The sequence below is a fragment of the Gopherus flavomarginatus genome, chromosome 8, assembly GCF_025201925.1.
Source record: "Gopherus flavomarginatus isolate rGopFla2 chromosome 8, rGopFla2.mat.asm, whole genome shotgun sequence".
NCBI lineage: Eukaryota > Metazoa > Chordata > Testudines > Testudinidae > Gopherus > Gopherus flavomarginatus.
In genome coordinates this window covers 80543512-80563950 of record NC_066624.1, presented here as the reverse complement: position 1 = coordinate 80563950, position 20439 = coordinate 80543512, and the positions used below count along the sequence as shown (strand labels likewise).

The 20439-nt window shown below is 43.9% G+C and overlaps 1 protein-coding gene across 1 annotated transcript in view; it reads left to right on the top strand.

Moving 5' to 3' along the window:
- The first annotated feature begins 253 nt into the window (after positions 1-253).
- Positions 254-20439, top strand: part of PID1 (phosphotyrosine interaction domain containing 1) — a 155718-nt gene continuing 135532 nt past the window's right edge. Inside the window, exon 1 of the mRNA XM_050964175.1 lies at positions 254-574. Coding sequence (XP_050820132.1) covers positions 545-574 — 30 coding nt within the window. The 5' untranslated portion in view covers positions 254-544. The remainder of the gene's footprint in view (positions 575-20439) is intronic.

Genomic DNA, 20439 nt, shown 5'->3' with positions numbered 1-20439 from the left:
GATTGGTTTGAAACGGGTGATACGTGTCTCACCCGTGCTAAAACTATCATGCATTTGTGCTGAGCTGCAGCAGCCCTCCAGTCTGCAGCAAGCTGAGCCTCCGCGCAGGGCTCGTGTCCGGAGCACTGGAGCGTAGCCCCGCTTAGCTGCGGGGAGGGTGGGGGGGACTCATCAGAGATGCGCTGGCTAGCGGGGGCGGGGCCGTGGGAGGGACCAGAGGCCGGGGCGCTGCTGCTGTCGCCGCTGCTGCTGCTGCACTGGGGGGGCCGCCGGCGGAGCTCAGCGTCCCGCTCGCTGGTGCAATAGGACCGCTCAGCGCGGCTAGCAGAGGAGCCGGCGGAGAACCCGGAGGTGCAAGTTACCAGGCTTCCCGCAGCTGGAGTCTGGCCCTGGCTGCCTGGACACTGGCCCGTCCCCCGGCTGCTGAAGGACTGATCGCACCTCGCTGCCACCCCAAACAGATGTGAGCGAGCCTGGAGAACTGAAGCCCAGCTCACAATCAACAGTGTCCTCCTCTCCCCCGCAGAACCAGAGAGGGTGAAATATGTGGCAGCCGGCAACCGAGAGACTGCAGGTAAGAGAGGCGGGGAGGAGGAGAAACTGAGGCGGGGCTGGAATTTGTGTAAAGGAACAGGATCATGTGATTGTAGGATTTGTGTCAAAAATATGTAGGGGGCATTGGTAAGACCTTATTTTGAATTCGCTCCCCGCCACCCCCATGGCCGTGCCTAGATCACGCTTACAACTTTCATCTGGTCTCTGTGTGTGTAGTTCTGCCCAACAATTTAACATTGCATTCCGCTGACAGGATTTACAGGTCCGAGGCTGGCCTTCTTGAATCCAGATGTGAGTGTAGGGGTTTTTTTTTTGTTTTGTTTTGTTTTTGTCTTTTACAAAGAAAGAACAGATGATTTGAAAATCTTGGGTTTGCATTTATCATGTTTTCTCTCTAAAGTTATGCTTATCCTGAAAATAGGATTTTAATTTTCTTTCTGGTTATTGCAACTCCTCTCCATTTCTTTCTTTCTTTCTTTTTCTTTCTAAGGGGAAAAGTTTATAAAGAATCAAAACTAGTCAGGTATTGGGCCAGCCAATTCATTGACTCCTGCATACAAACAGGAAAATGTTGTTTACTGGGATTTGGATGGCGGATGCAGGAGAGTATATGGGATTGAGCAATACTGAAAATTGGACGGTCCAGTTATTTGCAGGAGTCATCAGTGACACGTATTAAGGTCTCAGGGGGCTCAGGCCCAGGGTTGTCCTTACTGCAAGGTTTTGCTCCATGTTTTTTGCTCTGAAATGTTCTCCAGATGGTCAGCCAGACAAATTGCCAGATGAATTTACACAATCCCACAGACAAACTTTTTGGCATGCCTAAAGCAGTGTTAAATCTCATAGTAAACTTTGAAGAACTGGTTAAGTGGCAAAATAAAATAACCTTTAAGGCAGAATGAATTTGAAGGCATAGGGCAAAAAGAAAATATACCGAAAGAAGGGGACAAGCAGCATTATTGAGGCGTGCAGAATAATGATTTAACTTGAAGTTCAGAGATCAGTAAGTAAACATATAACCCTCATGAAAAGTGGTAAATAAAGTTCACAGACTCAATTCATTTTTGCAGTGAGGAGCGACCTGATTAGAGAGTATCAGTATCTTGTAATACTGAAGATTCCAGCTGGATCATGGATGCTCTAAATTTCAAGGGAGGTTATAAATGGGGTGGGATAACACATTTACCTATTTGTTGCAAATAATCAAACCTCAGATAAGGAACTCTACTCTGGGATGCTGTGGTGATACTAATAAATGTTCTGAAAGGCCTTATTTGAATACAAATCTGCATTCATCCAGCACCTAATTGAGTGCAATGTAAGCTTATTTTAACTTTTCACTTATCTATAGAGGCCTGTGTGTTTGTGAGTGAGAGAGAGAGAGAGAGAGAGGTATTGATGCAGCATCACTTTGAAGATTGGGTCATGGTTGTAGTCAAAATTCTTTGATGTGCTTTCTTTGTGACTTTGGGCTCTTGCTCTTCTAAATGTGTTAGATTTTTTTTAAAAATCTATTTAAGCTATTCATGCTCAGCATGTTTTACTTAGGGAAGTGTGTGGGTTCCAAAGCCCATGAGACTTGGCAACTGAATTATTCTGGCATATATTCTGCTTTGTGATATTTCCATATTAGAAATATCAGCTTTCATTCCATGATTATTTGGCTATACAGCTGTTGCTTCTAGTGCTTCTTGTTGTATTCTTTGACACGTTACTAGTCTTTTCTTAAATCAGTTTATATAAAATTTGTGATATAATGAAGAAAGAGCCTGCCTCATTAAAGACAATGGTTAAATTTTATAAAATCTTATGAAAAATACCATTAATGGGACACTGACAGAGTTAACAGATGCAAAATTTAGTCTACCTTAAACATAATTATGCAGTAACTAGTCTCCTAACCATAAACCCCTCGTAAAATCCTCAAAATGAAAGATTTAAAACAATTTTACAGCTATCTTTTCTGGAAGGCAACCTGCCAACAGCAAATCTGAAGGAAGGTAGGTAGGTGTGTGTCTCTCTACTCTGTGTCTATTCTTTTTTCTTATGACCAGGCAGGTTAATGAAATATACAAGAATTTTGCTTTTTCCCCTTTGGAATTCAGAAGTCATATATATATTTCAACACCCCTCTCCTGACAAGGGAGCAGGAAGGCAGTGTGGAGGGATGGTGGCATGATGGGAAATAGTGTGCCTGCAAACCAAACCAAAGCTAGTAGATCTAGTTTTAGGCCTACCTGCCTGAAACGTGTCCCCTTATTCTTAAATATATGTTATGAATAAATTCATGTAAATAAATACACATGGAAACTTGAGACTTGCAGAAAGTAAGACAAAATAAAGCTTACTTTACAGTTCCACTATAGCAACTTCAGACAGTTTCCAAAACAAATATCTAATGAGAAATAGTTGAGCATATTAAAATATTTGTATTACTTCTGCAGTTGGAATGAAAGACTTGTTTTGATACCAGAGAGCAGAAAATTCAAAGACGTGCTCTGATTTGATATTAAAGCCAAGTATGATCAAGTCTTTAGTAGTTTTAATCTCCACTAGTCAGTAACAGTAATAATCCATGCTTCTTAGCCAGACCAAGGAATGCAATTTCAATGGATAGGACTCAGTGTGTGCCTGAAATGTGACCTGTGAATGAAATTAATTATGATGGCATGTTATTTATTTGTTCTCCAATAATGACTAGTTGCCCCATTGTGCAGACTCTTTATAATCACATAGTAAAAGACAATATCTGCCCTGAAGAACTTAGTCTCAGGCCCTGATCCTGCAAAGACTTTTGCACATGCTGAACTTGACATACTGTAAGTCATCTCAATGAAGTCAATAGGGCTACTCACACTGCATAAAGCTGAGCACATGCAGAGTAGGGGCCTAAATTAAAACCAAGTGTAATGAATGGGCATAATGAATGAAAAGGTGATTACATTGATTGGCTGAGTGCACACTTTGGAGAATTAGAAGATGTCTAAAATATAAAATAAGATTAATACTTTAGCATAAATATATACAACATTATATTTAAAGAAGAGTAGGTTGCGGAATCAAGCGCTCCAAAGTAGAAAATGCTTGTGAAACTTTAATTCGGCTCCTTTGTGCATGTGTATTAGGATACAGTCTGTATTTTCATTATACCTGGCCATTTTTTCCATAGAACTCTTGTCTCATTCATCATACAGGATGGACCTGTTCTAGGGAGGGCTTGAGGGTTATTTAATGAAGGAGACTTGTTTGTATGACCCCTGTTTCATTTGTTGCAGAATGTGAAATGAATGAGACCAAGTCCCTATTTGGTGCTAAAGGAAAGTCATGTAAAGCAAACATTTTATAGATGATCTCTAATTGGGTATTCCTCATTTTCTCTAGGTGCCCAATCTGAGGCACCTGAAGTCTGATTTGCCAAAGTGCTGAACACTCACAGCTGCAGCTGGGAGCTGTGCTTTGAACATATAAAGTGCTATTGACTGCTAACTATTCTGAATAATCAGGCCCTAGGTATCACAGATTGGGCATCCAGAATTCGTGGAGACTTTCAGCTTTAATCTCTTTATGCCTCAGTTCCCTGCCTGTCTGTGAAATGGGGATAATACTACTACTTCATTTAACAGCGCTGTTGTAGAAAGAAATTCATTGATGTCTGTGGAGCAGTTAGCTCCTATAGTGATAAGTGTATAGAAAAGCCCATGAGGAAATTAATAATTCTGTATTCAGAGCAGGGTTTGAGTACTGTGTAGTAAATAAACCATGGGGCCACACATTGAGCAATGAGGGTAAAACAAAATATTTAATAGCTACTCATTCAGTGAGCACCATCCATCATGCTGATAAACAATATGTAATTAAAGACTGTGTCATAATGTATACATACAATGGAACAGCAGTAAGGTCGCATGGGCAGTCATAAATCTGGTGTTTCCTAACTTTTGAATGTTTGACTTTGCAATGTAAATAATGTTGTTTTAACATAGTTTTTTTTGTTTTTTGGAGGGCAGAGCTGGGCTACAGGAAGAGCAGGGTCGAGTGGAACTATGGCTTGGGTCTGGAGTCGGGCTGGGGGTAGAGTGGGGCTGGATGGTGCTCCCTCCCTGCTGCCTGTGTGGGTTGGCCTGAGCCCTACTGCATGGCCCCCCGAACATTTCTCTGTGCCCCACCCCCACAGTTTGGGGACCTCTGCTGTATGTGGACTAGCACCAGAGCGGGAGATGGGGCACTTGACCAGAGGGTTCATAGGGTATTTGCTCTCAGCAGAGAAGTGATAAGACATGGATTTCCTGGGTTCCATTTCGGGTTCTGGAAGAGAGTTTTCTCTAGCAATCACAAACCCTTCTGTTCCTTCTGCCCCTCTAGCATGTCCCTGTTCCAGACCTGTTTCTTCACCCCAACATTCTAGCTCCTTATTCCAGTCCTGGTCTGCTCATTTAGTCAAGTTCTAAAGCTCCCCCCCTGCCCTCCTGGGCTCCTTATCTTAGTCCTAGTCTCCTCCTGCCCTGGCTCCCCGGTCTACGCGCCTCATCCTAGGCTCTTTACCCAGCCAGTCTGTCTACATCCTTCCTCCCAGCCCTTGGTTCCTCATCTGATCTCAGTGTCCTCCCTACTCCACTCTGTTTCCTTGTCACAATCTCCTGTTCCCACAGACTCCGTGTCCAATCTTACTGTCCCTCTCCACTACTTGTTTCCAATCCTAGTGTTCTCTCTCCTTCAACTTCTTTTCCAATGTCATTTTCTCACTTCTGTCCCAGGGTCCATGCCCCAGTCTTCTCCCTTTATCACCCCAGCTGTCCAGTTCTCTTCTCCCCTGATTTTGAATTAGACGGATCCCTCCTCCACACTGCCTGGGTGCCAGTGGTGCAGAAATTGAGAGCACAGGAGCAAGAGTCTCCCTATACTCAGTCCCTGCTCCTGCTGCTGCAAAGGGGCACAGCAGCTAAGAGCAGCAGTTGCAGGGAAGGTGCTTCTCACAGCCCCTGCAGCTCTGGGCTGGATCATGCTCAGTCACGCTGTGGGGTGGTGCATACCCAGTCCAGCCAGCACATAGGAGATGAGAGGGGATTGAATCTTTGAGAATTTAGCTGCTAATCTCTAATAAGTCTCTACGGTGCATGTGCAAATGGAGATTTTTTCAAAGGCTTATAACATGGCCAAGTTTGAGTGAATTTTTATTGGGATGGCAAAAGACACATCCCTGACACAAAGGGATGCCAGCCCTGACTATAATATAGTAATCCTTGCTAACCACCTGCTTAGCCATTGTCAACTGACAATTTGCAGCGAGGGAGCAGAGGTGATGTGAATCTCAGTTTTGTTCATGTTAAATTGATAGCAAGACATCCATGAGGAGATGTCGGAGGCAGACTGAGATCAGGGATTTGATGGCAGAAGACAGGTCAGGACTGGAGAGAGAGTTTGTGAATCTTCAGCATGAGTATGGTAGTTGCACCTGTGTGAGTGGATGAGATCACCTAGACAAAGGGACTACCTGGAGATGATGTCTGGGCTAAGGGGCAGTCCTGTGAGACCCTAACGGAGAATGAGAGTTAAGAGGATGAGCTGGTGAAAATGAAGGGTTCAGAAAGGTAGGAGTACCATGAGAGGTCAGAGTAATGAACACCAAGCAAGAACAAAATTGCAAGAAGGAAGAAATGATTGGTGCCGTTCAGAGTAGCTAAAGGGAAGTGACAGAGATTTGAAGAGGAGATTATTGGAGAACTCAATGAGAATAGTTTCAGTGGAATGGAGGACAAAAGCCTTATGGGAGGGGATGGAGCAGATGGAGAGAAACTGAAGAAAGTAATCGTAGGTGGTGCAATCAGTTAAGTTAGTGGAGAAAGGGTGGTAACTGGAAGGGGAATGGGGCTAAAACTTTTTTGTAAGGATGGAGAGACCATGCATGTTTGCATCATGAGGGGTAGGAAACAATGAGAGTGAGAAGCTAAGGAGAGGGGAGGCCGTTAGAGGAGGAAGGGGAGGAGTACAAAGAAGTGTTGAAGGGTGAAGACAGAAAAGAGAGGGAGCATGAGATCATGTCAGATCTTCTCATTCTTTTCTCTGAAAGGATTGGCAATAGCCTGCCTTCAGGAGGAGGGTTCAACAGAAGGGGAGAATATAAGGAGAGTCAAAGCTGGTGAATAGGCTGCTGAGTTTGTGGGAAAGAGAATCACTGAGGAGAATTAGTATTGCTTGTCTAGGAATATGACAGCATCGAAGGAGGAGAGAGCAAATGTGTAGTGGAGGAACTCTGTGTGGTGTTGTGCAGAGGTGCCTAGCAGTACAGGAATATGATCGGGGGATGTGGATGCAGAGGGAGAGATGCGTTTGACTGGGAGGTGTTTGTTCTCGGAGAGTGGGCAAAGGAGTGTAAGGTGGGGGCAGAGTGAATCAACATGAGTCAACATAAGAGCTAGCAGGAAGGAATGCATTGGAAAGCCATGGAGAATGATGGACTGGAGGCCATGGATGGAGGGGTGGGGTGTGGGGTGAGTGGGCAATGTTGAAGAAAACAAGATGGTGGTCAGACAAAAGTAAATCAGCTACTAAGGGATTAGAAATTGAACTATATTTAGTGAAGACAAGCTCAAGCAAAGGGGCCATTTTGGTGTGTGAGAAAATTGATCCAATGTTGAAAGAGACCAGGAGGAGAGGGTGAAGAGCCAGCATGCTAAGGAGTCATATGGGATGTCAGCACAGAAGTTGAAGTCACCAATGATGAGGCTGGAAGATTGTAAAGAGAGTAAGTCCCTGCTACAAAGAGTTTACAATCTGAATAAATACAAGGGAAATCCAAAGAACAGTCAGACCGACCAGAGGTGGGGAGGAAGTCACGCTTTCAAAGTGTTAGTTACAATGGTAGTTCATCGAGGAGATGAGAGACAGAGATGTAAGAGAGTGATATCAAGAGGATGCAAGAGCTGGGATCTGGGGAGGGGAGGAATAGCTGCAGCTGGTCTAGGGCTCCTCCAGGCAGATGGAGGGGCTTGGGCTTCGGCCAGTCCGAGCTCCTCTGGCTGCAGTGGGGGGGAGGCCCTCTGGGCTTTGGCCCGCCTGGGGCTTCTTCAACCAAGGGGGGGGGCACTTGGGGCTTCTCCGGATGGGGGTCTTGTGCCTCCAGCTGCAGGATGGCAGAGGGTCTCAGGGCTCTGGCTGCTGGGAGGGGCTGTGGGCAGAAGGGGTGGAGTCAGGGGTGAGCCTCCCCAAAGGGGGGCTCCACCTGCTGCCCATGTGCCTGCCGCTCGCCTCATCTCACCCCTCCCACCCACCGCTTGTCTCCTCACTCCCCTGCCACGGACACCCCTGGCCCTCTGCGAGATCCCCTGCTTGCTGGTGGCTCACTGCTCACCTTCTCGCCCCACTGCTCACAGCCAGGGCCCACCACTTACCTCACTGCTTGCCCCATCATCCCTGCTCACCCGCTGCTCGGCTCCTCACTTCCCACAGCTTGGAGCCAGACCTCCCCACCATGCCCACCTCCTCACCCTGCTGCAGGCTCGCTGCTTGCCTCAACTCCCTCACTGCTCGCCTCCTCACTCCCCTGCTCGTAGTCAGACTCCCGCTGCCCACCTCCTCACCCTGCTGCTGACTTGCCACTCACTTCCTTATCCCCAGCCAGGCCCACCTGCCTGCCAGCCACTCGCCTCGCTGCTTGCCTCCTCAGCTCTCCCCTGCTCGCAGCCAGAGCGCCCACCTGCCTCCTCACCCTGCTGCAGGCTCATCACTCATCTCCTTACTTCTTCACCAGGCTCCTGCCTGCCTCACTGCTCACCTCCTCCCTTGCTCTTTAAGTGTTGTGTGTCCTACCTGCGCCTCCAGAGAGGCGGTGCATGCAGGAGCTACAGGGAGGAAGGGAAGGGGCTGATTCCCCCTCCCCCCCCGCTCCTGAAACTGCCCTGGCTTCAGGGAAACCCCCTGGTGGCTGCATTTGAGAAATGGTGCCCTAGGTGTATGTGCATTAGTTCACCAGTGCCACCAGTACAGTATAGTCTGTACAGGGGTACATCAAAAAGTAATAAGTAAAATTGCTGAGAAAATATTTGTATCTTCCAGTTTGAACTTTTTAAACAGAATGAGTCTCTTAGTATCTGGGTGTGCTATCAGGATTTGAATGATTCTCTTTGTGTGTGGAATACACTTGGTATCCACTGTACATTACATACAGAACTATGCATTTCAGTTATGTGGTAGCTCAGATAAAAGTTACAATTCATTCTAACATGATCAACCCTCCCACTTTCCATTGATTTTCTCTTAAAATTTAGGGTTGAATGTTGCTTATGCAATAATTACACGCAACACTAGTAATAACATCATTAATAGAGCTCACATATCGCGTAAGGGCATCAGAGATAGAGTAAGGCAATGAAAATGTCTGTGGTAAATTCAGATTGCAGAAAATGTAACCGATTCATTTGTAACCTTCATACCTCTGGAACAGATGGTTGCGAGTGCAGTTCCAACAGATGTTGAGTTTGTACCTAGCACTGTCATGACAGCCTAGTGTTGAAAGGTTGATGTGCTGTTGAAAGGTGTAATTTTTGTAATAATGTGGCATAAATTTCTGTTCCTGCTTAATGAGCCGTGGCCAATGCTTTCTTTGTCACTCAGCTCTATGCTCCACTTCTTTCAGAATGAGGCCTGTCTTACTGCCCTCCTGTTTAATGAAGAATCATTCATTGTCTGATGTATTTTCAGTTGCTGGAAGTTTTTTTCCTGAATTCAGTGGATTTAACAAAAATTAGGATAGCTATGCTTAAATATCCAAGTTTTTGGAATTGCCTTGAAAATATGATATAGCAAGAGCATGTTTTGACTGTGCCTTATTCCTTCACCTGTAGAAACATCTTCACTTTTACCCTGTTTTTATCTATGACGGTTCTTGTAATTGCATAGGACAGTGCACTGTTTGCACACTGTGGACACAAACTCATGTAATGCTGTGTGACTTTTCAAAGCCAGTTGTGCAGAGAAATGCACTGATGCTTAAGAGATTATGATTACCCACACTGCTAGTCATACAGACATATTATTAATCATGCTTATGTAAAAATGATCTTAGACTCAGTCTCTTTTAAAACACCCTTCATCCCTAGTCTTTGATTGTCCCTCTGATTTGCTTTAATTTTTCATCAAGAAAATGTCACTGGAAGCATGGAATACGAACATACCTTGTCTTTTCTCTTGGAATGCTTATCAAGGGGTGTTTGATGTATTTGTCTAAAAATTGCTCTTCCCTTATGCATACAGCAACACCTTAATCCTCTGGCTTGCTGTATTTTCTCATGTATTCTCTTTGCAGTGGTTCTTGCTGTAGAATTTACTGATAGTTTTAAACAGAAGGCTAATGAGATTGGCCCATAGTCTGTAGCTGTAATACCACTTCAAGCAATGCATGGAGTTCTCCAAAACCTTTCATTTAAAATTATTTCTAAACATACCTCCTGCTCCTGGCATAGAACGTGAGGATCAGAAATCTATTGCCTTTGTTGTGGCTGTAATTTCTGGGGCAGCTATTTTTGTTGTTCACCATACAGAGTTCTGAAGTGTTTTTGAAAACAATCAAGGGCCCAGTACGGTTCCATTTGCCTGCCTTTGAGAAGAATGGTTTTTGTTCTAAGACCTAAAAGTCTTCTGGAATCATGATGCTACACATTGCTTCTAAATAACTGTTGAGGGTCAGACCTCCTAGGACTAGGTGCTGGCCTGCTCCCTGACTAACTCCGCTACTAAGTAATCAATGAACCCAGCTGCACTGCCTTAGAACTGACAAGAGTAGCCACAGCATCTGATTGGCTGATGCTTTAGCAGCCCCGCTTGTAAACCACAGCAGATCAGTAGCTGCTCAATGTGTACCACACCTGCCGCTGTGTTTGTCTGCTCCCCCTGTTCCAGCCTTGTTTCTGAACCTGCTCCTGCTTCACCTGTTGCCTGCTCTGGGCTCCAGCCTTTGTTCCCTTCTGGCCTTGATCCTTTGCTCTCCCTTTGGCTTACAATTCCGGGTTATCCTCTGGCTCTGAGATTTGACTTCTGTCCCTCTGGTACTGATGTTCAGCTCCTCTTGTGGCCTAGGACTCTGGTTACCTGCTGGCTCTGGCATTTGGCTTCTGACTCTCAGCTCATCCTGGACACAGGTCTAACCAGTAGGCTGAACTCATGGCCTGACTACCCATGGTCCGATTGGTCATTGTGTTGCCGGCACAGAGTGCCCGAGGGTGGCAACGGTTGGGTCCGTTGCCCGGTGTGCTTCACATCCAATTAAACACACCAGGGTGGAGAAGTAACCAAACTTAGTTTGAGCTCAAATAAGACGCCTGGAGCCACACAGGACTCAGATCAAGCGCGCCAAACAAACAGCTTACCTAACTATTTATACTGGAACCAAAACTGATACACATTATAACATGATCTGTCACTCACACAGTCCCCACCCAAGGCTAAGTCTGCCTAGTAACAGTTCAGTTTCCCGCCCAAAGGTTAAATCTGCCCAGCAACAGAGGGAGTAGGAGTAGCCCCTCCCAACAAGGGCAACCTGAGGTCAAACATGGAGGAATAAAACTCAAAATGGAGGAGCTGGTACACTATGGCTCAGAACAAGAGAACTTCATCGGCTCTCATGGCCTTCCATTCTCCCGAATTACCTGGGTTATGCCAAGTGCGTCCCCAACAATTGTAGCAAATCTGAGTAGGTGTATAATTTCCTAATTCATGCTGTTTGTAAGCCTTTTGGTTCTCCCTACTTATATTTACATGTGTGTAAAACCCACAGTATTCAGGTACATTTTCTCCTAGAGTAGGAGAGGTGAGAGGAGTAGTAGTTCTGCTGGTGCTCCACTTAGCACTGTAGCACTGACCATTTGCAAGCAATTCGTACCATACAGGAAGCACTTGATCTTCTATAAATCTCTCACTTTGTATTAACTGTTAATCTGAATTCATATGACATGCAAATAAACCTGAATAATATAGATGTTGAAAGGAAACTAAATACATCATTATTTTATAAAGTGCTTCTGCATCTACTTCATGTTTTCAGGTTGGGTGCACTAAAAGGCTTTTGGCATAATTGAACAACATGGGAGATCTCGTTTTGATGACTGTCCATCACTATTGTTTGACTTCTTTCTTCTTCTTCTTCTAGGCATGGCTCAAATCACTGGTGGACGGTAAAATACATTGTCCTCCCCCTGTTGGCCCCCCAAAAACAAAAACATCCAAACTAGTACTGTGTTGTTATTTCCAGTTCAGAATATCATTCTGTGAAGAGTCATTATTAGTAAATGTGAAAGGCCAAATGCTTTCCTGTAGCACTTTTCTGATCACTCTGCTAATCTGAAAACCTAATAATTCTTACCAAAAAACCAGCAAGAATTTAATAGCAGACATCTGTAGTATGGTTTTATACTACTAGACTATAATTTTTTTTTAACAGAATGTACTACAATACATTTCCTAATATATTCTGAAGTATTATCAAACAATTTAAGGTAAACTACACTCATCAAAACAAACAAAAACCAACACAATGTGTGATGCATTATTTAATCATGAATACAAATAGCTATAAGACAAAAACATGCTGACACTGCTGTTTGAATTGGTTTTATTAAACTCTGTAATTGCTAATTACAAGGAGGAAAGTGAAAAGTGCTTTAAATTGAATCAGAGGCAAAGTAGATTCCTCAGTCCAGAATGTTTTATCACCCAGGTTTTGGCATTATCCGGCTTCTGGATTTTCTGTCAAAAATGTTTAAAGCAGAGCTGTCTGAATTCAGAAAAGCTCATCTGACACCACTTAGTTTGGGCATTTCTCTTCATTTATGCATTGTAGTAAATGAATGGCTCTTGAAGAGTGCTAATTTGGGGAAGTAATGTATGACCAAAGAAAATCAAAATCAGTGGCTCCCTTGTGGAAAGCCCTCTGGAAAATTATCATGAGGGGAACTGACAATCTGTCTGATGACAAAAATCTATGGTTTCCTTGAACGAAGGCAGACAAGGGACTGAAGAATGCAGAGTCTAAATATTACTATTTTCTCTGTGTGCGTTTTATTCTTCTGCTATCTGATGGCAAATAGCACTGGGATCAATGGTACTGTCTCTAATCCTTGGCTGAGAGCACTGTAGATTTCTTCTGAAATAGAATTCAGAGTTTGAATGACAGGACGTGAACTGGGGTACATCATAAAATTCCATGGGCCAGGCTCAAATTCTCCTCTTGCTTACCCTAATACAACCCCAGTGACTTAATTGGGATGCATCTGTATAAGTGAGATGAGAATTTGGTCCATAGGTGTTGAAAAGTCCTTTGAGCAATATATTATACTTGTTTTTCCAAGCCTTTTGATATTGTGTAATAAAGCTAATTTGCACTTATAGTAACAGCTGAAAACATTACAGCTAATGACAATGATAGTCTTTCGGGTCCCCATTGTGTATTTTATAAAAAAAAAACCAGTGAAATGTTTTTAATTACACACTTTAAGTGCAAGATGTCTTGATATCAAGTTAGAGGGAACAAGTCTTGCTGTGGCATAACTTTTCATGACTTGGTGCTCCCATTGTTGGAGAGAGAGGCATTAAAGTCATTTGTATTTAAAACAATATGAGAAATTATAAAATATAATTTCAGCAGAGGATTCCCATTTATAGAAACTGCAGTGAAATCAATGTGTTTGCAGTTCCAGTGAAGGTGAAACAGTGAAACTGTTGAGCAAGAAACAGGAATCACTATGCGCATAATTTAATAAACTTAAAAACAAGTAATTGACAACATGCTGGCACTTGCCAGCGCTGTATTTTAATGAGAGTACTTCTGTGAAATGGTACAAAGACTTGGAATTATTAAACTTGTTACTTTAAAAATTATCATATCAATTCACTTTTGGTAAAACTGCTGAAATTTTGTTCTCAGAAAACAAATTGAATACAGGTTTTGACCAGTTAGTAATTTAAGTTTTAGTGACTTAGCTACTTGCATTTAAAGCGTAGCTCCGTTACTTCTGTGAGATTGTCATAGTAGCATTGAAAGTTTGAAATTGACAGCATTCTTGTGTTTGAACATTGAAGTTGTGACTGCATTATGTCAGAAAAGTTTCAAATCCTGCTTCATGTGAAAGCATTTTGTCCAAAGGTATTTGATGAGAATTGCCAACAACATTGAGAATGGAGGCTATTTTTGTGAAAGAAAGCTGAGTGTCCTGAAGTTGCCTCCAACCCAGACCTCCAGGGGACCAAGACGTAAAAGTAAGCCTGTACGGTCCAGAGCAAGAGCTGGTACGCCATGCTGGACTAGACCAGCTTCTCCGGTGGTGATTTAAAGGGCCCGGGGCTCCAGCCTCTGCGGGGAGCCCCGGGCCCTTTAAAGCCCCGCCCGAGCCCTGCTGCAGGAGCTCCAGCGGCACTTTAAAGGGCCTGGGGCTCCCCGCAGCAGCCAGAGCGTCTGACCCTTTAAATTGCTGTGGGAAGCCCCGGACCCTTTAAATAATCACCAGGGTCGTGCCACCCCGGGGTAGCAGCAACAGGACTCCCATGGTGATTTAAAGGGTCTTTAAATCTTGAAAGGCCCCGCCTCTTCCGGTTGAGGACATGCCGCTGCTCAGGACTCTGGCGTACCAGTAAGTCCTTTAAGTTACTTTCACCTCTGAGGGGACCCCTCTCCTGAATTGGGTATCTCTGAGTCTGAAGGGAGTGGGTGAGCTTTACATTCAGGGCCAGATTTTCAGAAGAGCTCAGGGCTTGGTGCTCAGCGCCCAACATACGGAGAGTTCTTTTGAAAACCTAGCCACTTATTTGACGTCTATATGGGGGATACACTATTTTCAGCATGTTGCCACGAATATGGGTGCTGAGCTTTTTTAAAAATTCTGGTCTGATCCAGAGCCTGCTGAAGCCAGTGGAAAGATTCCCAATGGCTTCGGATCAGGTCCACATTTTTCCCCCCTTTGCCAGTCCTATAGGGAATCTGCAGAAAGGAAGTAGCAGTACTCGCTTCAGTGAAAAGTCCCTCCATGAAGCAAAATCTCTTCACATAGAAGGGTTCTAGGGTCAGCTGCTGCTATGGATCCATGGGAGGGCAGCAAGGGGCTGTCTTTCAACACAGACTGCCCCCAAGGTTCCCATGCAGGTGGTAATGGCTTCCGATGAATCCTCAAAGTCTCATCAAATACCATTGGACAAAATGCTTTCACATGAAGCTTTGGGGCTAAATACTCCGTGTGTGTGTGTGTGTGTGTGTGTGTGTGAGAGAGAGAGAGGGTGGGTGTGGGGAGAGAGTTGGCATTTCCCTTCAGGGACAATTGGTGGAGGGGGAGCTCTATGGGGAGTTTCCACATCCTCCTGTGGGTTTTTTGTAGGTGGAGACAAGCTTTCTGATGGTCAGGATTAGTGTGAATCTTTAAACTGATTACACTGATACTGATCTACGGTTGAAATTCATATAGTTGCTGGGAAAAAATCAAAAAGTTAAGTGCAGCAAAGCCTCTACTGGATGTTTATTGGAGTTATCCAAGTCTCATGAATATGCTAACCTTTGTTTAAAATATTATGCTAAGAGGACTTCTCCTGAGATTTCCAGTATTTCCTTTCAGTGGGGACAGAAGTATTTAAGAACAGCCTTGTCATAGTATGTTGGTACTTCTGGTCCCAGCTTGGCCCAGGAAAATGCAGACACAAGCAGCAACTGAAAATAATTAGGAAAAAAAAAAGTTTGGTTCAGGTTAGGCTTGAGTCTGTTTTTACTGTAACAAAACACTTTGCCCACTATTAATTCTTACCATCTGGGATCTATTATGTTTTCTGTTTTGCCAGAAAAATATTTTTGAGGAATTATGAAAAATGCCACACTTAGCTATTCAAGCTGGTGCCTGAATCTTAGTGTAAGGACTACCTATGCACTACTGTATTTACTGTAAACCTCAGAGGAGACAAAGCATTTTTATCTTTTCAGAAAACTGTCAGTTGTATCTTCACATGAACAGGAAAAACCTAGTACCAAACAAAGAGACAAGATAAATGATGAATATGGTAATAAAACTTTGCACTGATACATTACCTTCCAGATGGGGTTTTCAAAGTGTTTTATGAACATGAGTGAATTTACTTCACAGAGGTGTTAGTGAGGGCAGGTAGCGAAGCGTTATTCCTATTTCACAGATAGGGAAATTGAGTCACAGCGAAATGAAGGCCCTGATTCTGACAATTTCTGAACATCCACCTCTCCTATTGTCTCCAAAGCACTTTTGAGGATTGACCCCTAAACGCCAGGTTCATGTAAGAATTTTGTGGAACTAGAACTTGCAACTCCTCTCTCTAGTCCTGCCTTAATCATTTTAGCCTTTTTGCTCCCTGCTGTATACTCGTCTTTAAAGATAAATCAAACGTAATATGTATTTGCATCCAGTATAAAGGCCGATATAAATATTGCCCTACAGATTGCATGTGTATAGTTTGCTCAATATATCTGATGTACTATTCCAATAAAGTCTCTTCTTCATATTTTACTTCATATTTTTGCCAGAATGGGCAAGGATGGTGTCCCTAGCTTCTGTTTGCCGGAAACTGGGAATGGGCAACAAGGGATGGATCACTTGATGATTCCCTGCTCTGTTCATTCCCTCTGGGGCACCTGGCATTGGCCACTATTGGAAGACGGAATACTGGGCTAGAAGGATCTTTGGTCTGACCCAGTATGGCTGTTTTTATGTACTACGAGATCCGTGCCTGGCTTTTTCACAAGATTTCTAGCACTTCCTGGCTTATCACCAGTGACACAAACAAACATAAAATTTCTTTGTCTTTGAGTCTTATACTGTGCCTGTGTAAAATTGTTATATATAATTTCTCTCTGTACTCTAGTATTATGCCATGGAACTCCACTGACTTCCTTATATACAACTAGAATAAGGCAGAGGTGAATCAGACTTGTAAGTATACTATGTAAACATAGCGAGAGATTTCGGTTTGTAATATTTTCTGCTTTCGTGCCATATATAGTGGCGTTGGAACAATTTTTGTAGTAGGGGCAGTGAAAGCCATTGGAAAAAACTGTAAACCCTGTAACGATGGTAACCACTTCAAGCTGGGGTGTGCTGCTGCACCTCCAACACCCCTGGCCATACTCCTCAAATTTATTACTGCTTTCTATGCTGTCCATACCAGCATCACTGCATGATGTTAAATCAACATTAATGTCTTTTTTAATGCTACCTGCTGCTCTATGAGAATTTTCAGGGAGATAATTATGAATATCAAAAAATGTGATTAAAACAATGTAGCAGCCTGAGTCTCTTTCAGTGTTTTTAAGGGGATCTGTACAATCGAAATTTTGACAGGCTTCATTTTCACAGCTGTACTTAGTTGTTTGGATTAGAATCAGAAGAAATGAGATTTTGAAAATGTGACTTTTAAGTCTACTCTATAATTAGACTGCAAGGGGCCACTGAGCTGGATGCTATTTGTTTGAATAAATCTTTGATAATAAAAATAAGCTTCACTGCATTCTACTGAAATGGACTGCCAGAGTGTCATGAAATATAGCTAAAATAGTGATAGAGAGCTGATTTTTTTTGGTAGATAATCAAAAAGCTACCCAGCAGTGATCCCCATGATGATGCAGACACTTTCTGAACTGCCTTTGCACTTGCTCTCAAGTCAGAGTATCCCACAGAGATAAAAGGGTTGTTGATTTCTTGTTGGAGGTGGGGGCTTTGACTCTGACCCTTCTCAGGTCCTCTAGTTGGTCTGCTGGAGGAGATTTTCTTAAGAACCTGGCTCCCACAACAATGGTACATCAAAGCCACTCGTGGAACTATTTGAAGGTCAGGTGGGGTCAGAGGATTCTAGCCTTTTTTCTCTGCCCACACTACCCATCAGAGATTGCCTTCCTTTTACACACCCAATCCTTTAGAGCAGTGGTTCCCAAACTTGTTCCGCTGCTTGTGCAGGGAAAGCCCCTGGTGGGCCGGGCGGGTTTGTTTACCTGCTGCATCTGCAGGTTCGTTGGATTGTGGTTCCCAGTGGCCGCGGTTCACTGTTCCAGGCCAATATGAACCGCTGGAAGCGGTGACCAGTATGTGCCTCGGCCCGCGCCGCTTCCAGCAGCTCCTATTGGCTTGGAGCAGCAAATTGCAGCCACTGGGAGCCACGATCAGCCAAACCTGTGGACGCAGCAGGTAAACAACCCGGCCCAGCCCGCCAGGGGCTTTCCCTGCACAAGCAGCAGAACAAGTTTGGGAACCACTGCTTTAGAGTCACTGGGGTCTTCTCATGGCACTTTGGCTTTTTAAGGAGTTAAACATACTTCCTTCACAGCTGGTGTGGACTCCCGGCCTTTCCCATGGTCACCACAAAGTGTGAGCCTCTACCATTTCTTATCAGGTAAGAGAAGCTGGAAACAGAGGAGGGAACTCTGCTCTGTAGGGATGGAGCATCTTGCAGGGAGAGTGCTTACAATACTCTCTTGAAATCTGAACTCTGTGTGGGCAATCCTTCAATGGGCTGTGACTGGAGCAGGGCAACTGGGAGCAGGGGAGGAGAGGAAAAAAAGAAAGAGAAATTAGCAGTGCCATATTGTTTTTGTATTGGTATAAAAAGCTTGTTACCAAGGCCACAATCCTGCCGTGATCTCCGCATGGGTTCCTGGGTCATGCCCACACAAGATTAATTTCAGAAATAGATCCTGAAAGGTAATAATAATTAAAAATTGCATGTTTAACACCCATGTGCTTTCCAGTTTCAGGGTTTGGAATTCACCTCTTTTATTTATAAGACTGTGCATGGGAAGGTGGGTAGGTGGAAAGTGAAGAGGGATGCGGAGATCTTCACTGCTCCCCCCAATGAAAATGACATTAATGGCCAGCACATTTGTTTATATTCCACTTTTCATTTTGTTCTGGTATTTCTGGGAAAACACCAATCTAGATTCATAGATAGCAGGCCCTGGGCAGGTTTGGCCATGAGTTTGTGCCAAACATCAGGTTTGTGATTATAGTACCTGACTTCTCTTTGCAGAGAATACCTTCCAGTGAAAGGTATTTACTAAATTGGTATAACTGTGGCCATTGGAATACATTATCTAAACTTGTTGAAAACCTCTGATAAATTGCCTTTCTTAAAAATGTGGTTCTGATTATGGAGGAGGCGGAGCTCCTAGTTCTTTTTCATGTTTTGTTGATGGAACATCAGGCGCAGAGTTCCAAAGCATGGATTTTATTTTCTATAAAACCAGAAAGTTCTCTTTGATAAATGTATGTTGAACTACTCAGCTCACACACATTTAGGAGTTTAATCTTATCTCGGTGCATGGAGATATGTCTCTGAATCTTATTAACGTTTATTGTACAATAGTGACATGACAGCGTTCAGCTTCTCCTATTTATAAGGAATGGCTAGGAAGTATTTCTTGTATTTTCATTTTGATCTTATTTTTATTGTTTTATAATTAAAGAACCCTGAAGCTTAGTCTTAGTGTAAAACACATGACATTTCTAAAGGGCAACCTTTTATTTTTTACTCCCAGAATATAGAGGAAGTGAATATCATATATTTATAAGGTTGCTTGAATAAAGATACAAACCTGCCAATGTGAGCTATGAGAAAATCCTAGCATTCAGTTCTGTTTCTTTGTTTTTTGAAGTTTTGTGGTGACATGGTCCTCCTGTCCTTGGACTCTTCCACTGTAGTCATTTCTGTTGTGAAAACTGAGCAACATGGCATCCTGTTATGTGTCGGTCTTGTGAATGCTTTGGTTGTCCAGGTCTGTAAGGACCTCATGAACTCATGCTAGCGTCCAGCAGGCATAACTGAACACTGCGGGTTGCATCTGGGACCGGAGATATTGGCTAGTGTCATCCAGCTTCCTGCAAGCGAGAGCAGCTTACATGCCAGAAGCTGTGCGTGAACAGCCTGGGAGTAGGGGTTCACACAGCAGAGCAGGGTAATTCTGGCTCCCAGACTCAAGGATTGGAATGACTTAGCAGACCACCAGTTCAGATAACACCAGGGGAACGTCACAGAGATGAACTACATCTTTAGTTTTTTTTTCTCATGATTGGACTAGCACTCCCTGATTGCCTGATCTTGCAGACTTGAGCCCAGGTTGGAAACTAGCAGTGGGAAAATACAGTACAGTAACTCCTCACTTAACGTTGTAGTTATGTTCCTGAAAAATGCGACTTTAAGCGAAACAATGTTAAGCAAATCCAATTTCCCCATAAGAATTAATGTTAATGAAGGGGTTAGGTTCCAGGGAAATTTTTTTCACCAGACAAAAGACTCTCTCTCTCTCTCTCTCTCACACACACACACGCAGTGTGAGTTTTAAACAAACAATTTAATACTGGTACACAGTGATGATGATTGTGAAGCCTGGTTGAAGTGGAGGAGTCAGAGGGTGGGATATTTCCCAGGGAATGCCTTACTGCTAAATGATGAACTAGCAATTGACTGAGCCCTCAAGGGTTAATTCTCACACTCTACAAGGCAGCAGGAATGGAGGGAGGGGAGACAGCATCGCAGACAGACACACACACCATATGTGCGAGAGATAGAGACGCACTTCCCCTTTAAGCATGCTGACCCTACTCTTAAGTACACTGCCTTGTTAATTAGATCACCTTGCTGAGAGCGCAGCTGCTACCAGCAAGCTCCCTCCATCCTGAGCCCTGTCATGTGTCCCCTCTGCTCTATGGAAGATGGGGTAAGTGAGGTGCAGGAGCAGGTGGGAGGGAGACACCCTAACATTAGCCCCCCTCTTCCACCTCTCCTCCCCTGCACAGCAAGCAGAAGTCTCTGGGAGTAGCTCCAAGGCAGAGGGCAAGAGCAGCACATGGCAGTTGGGGGAGGGACAGTTGAACTGCTGGCAATTGCTAACCTGCTGGGCAGCTG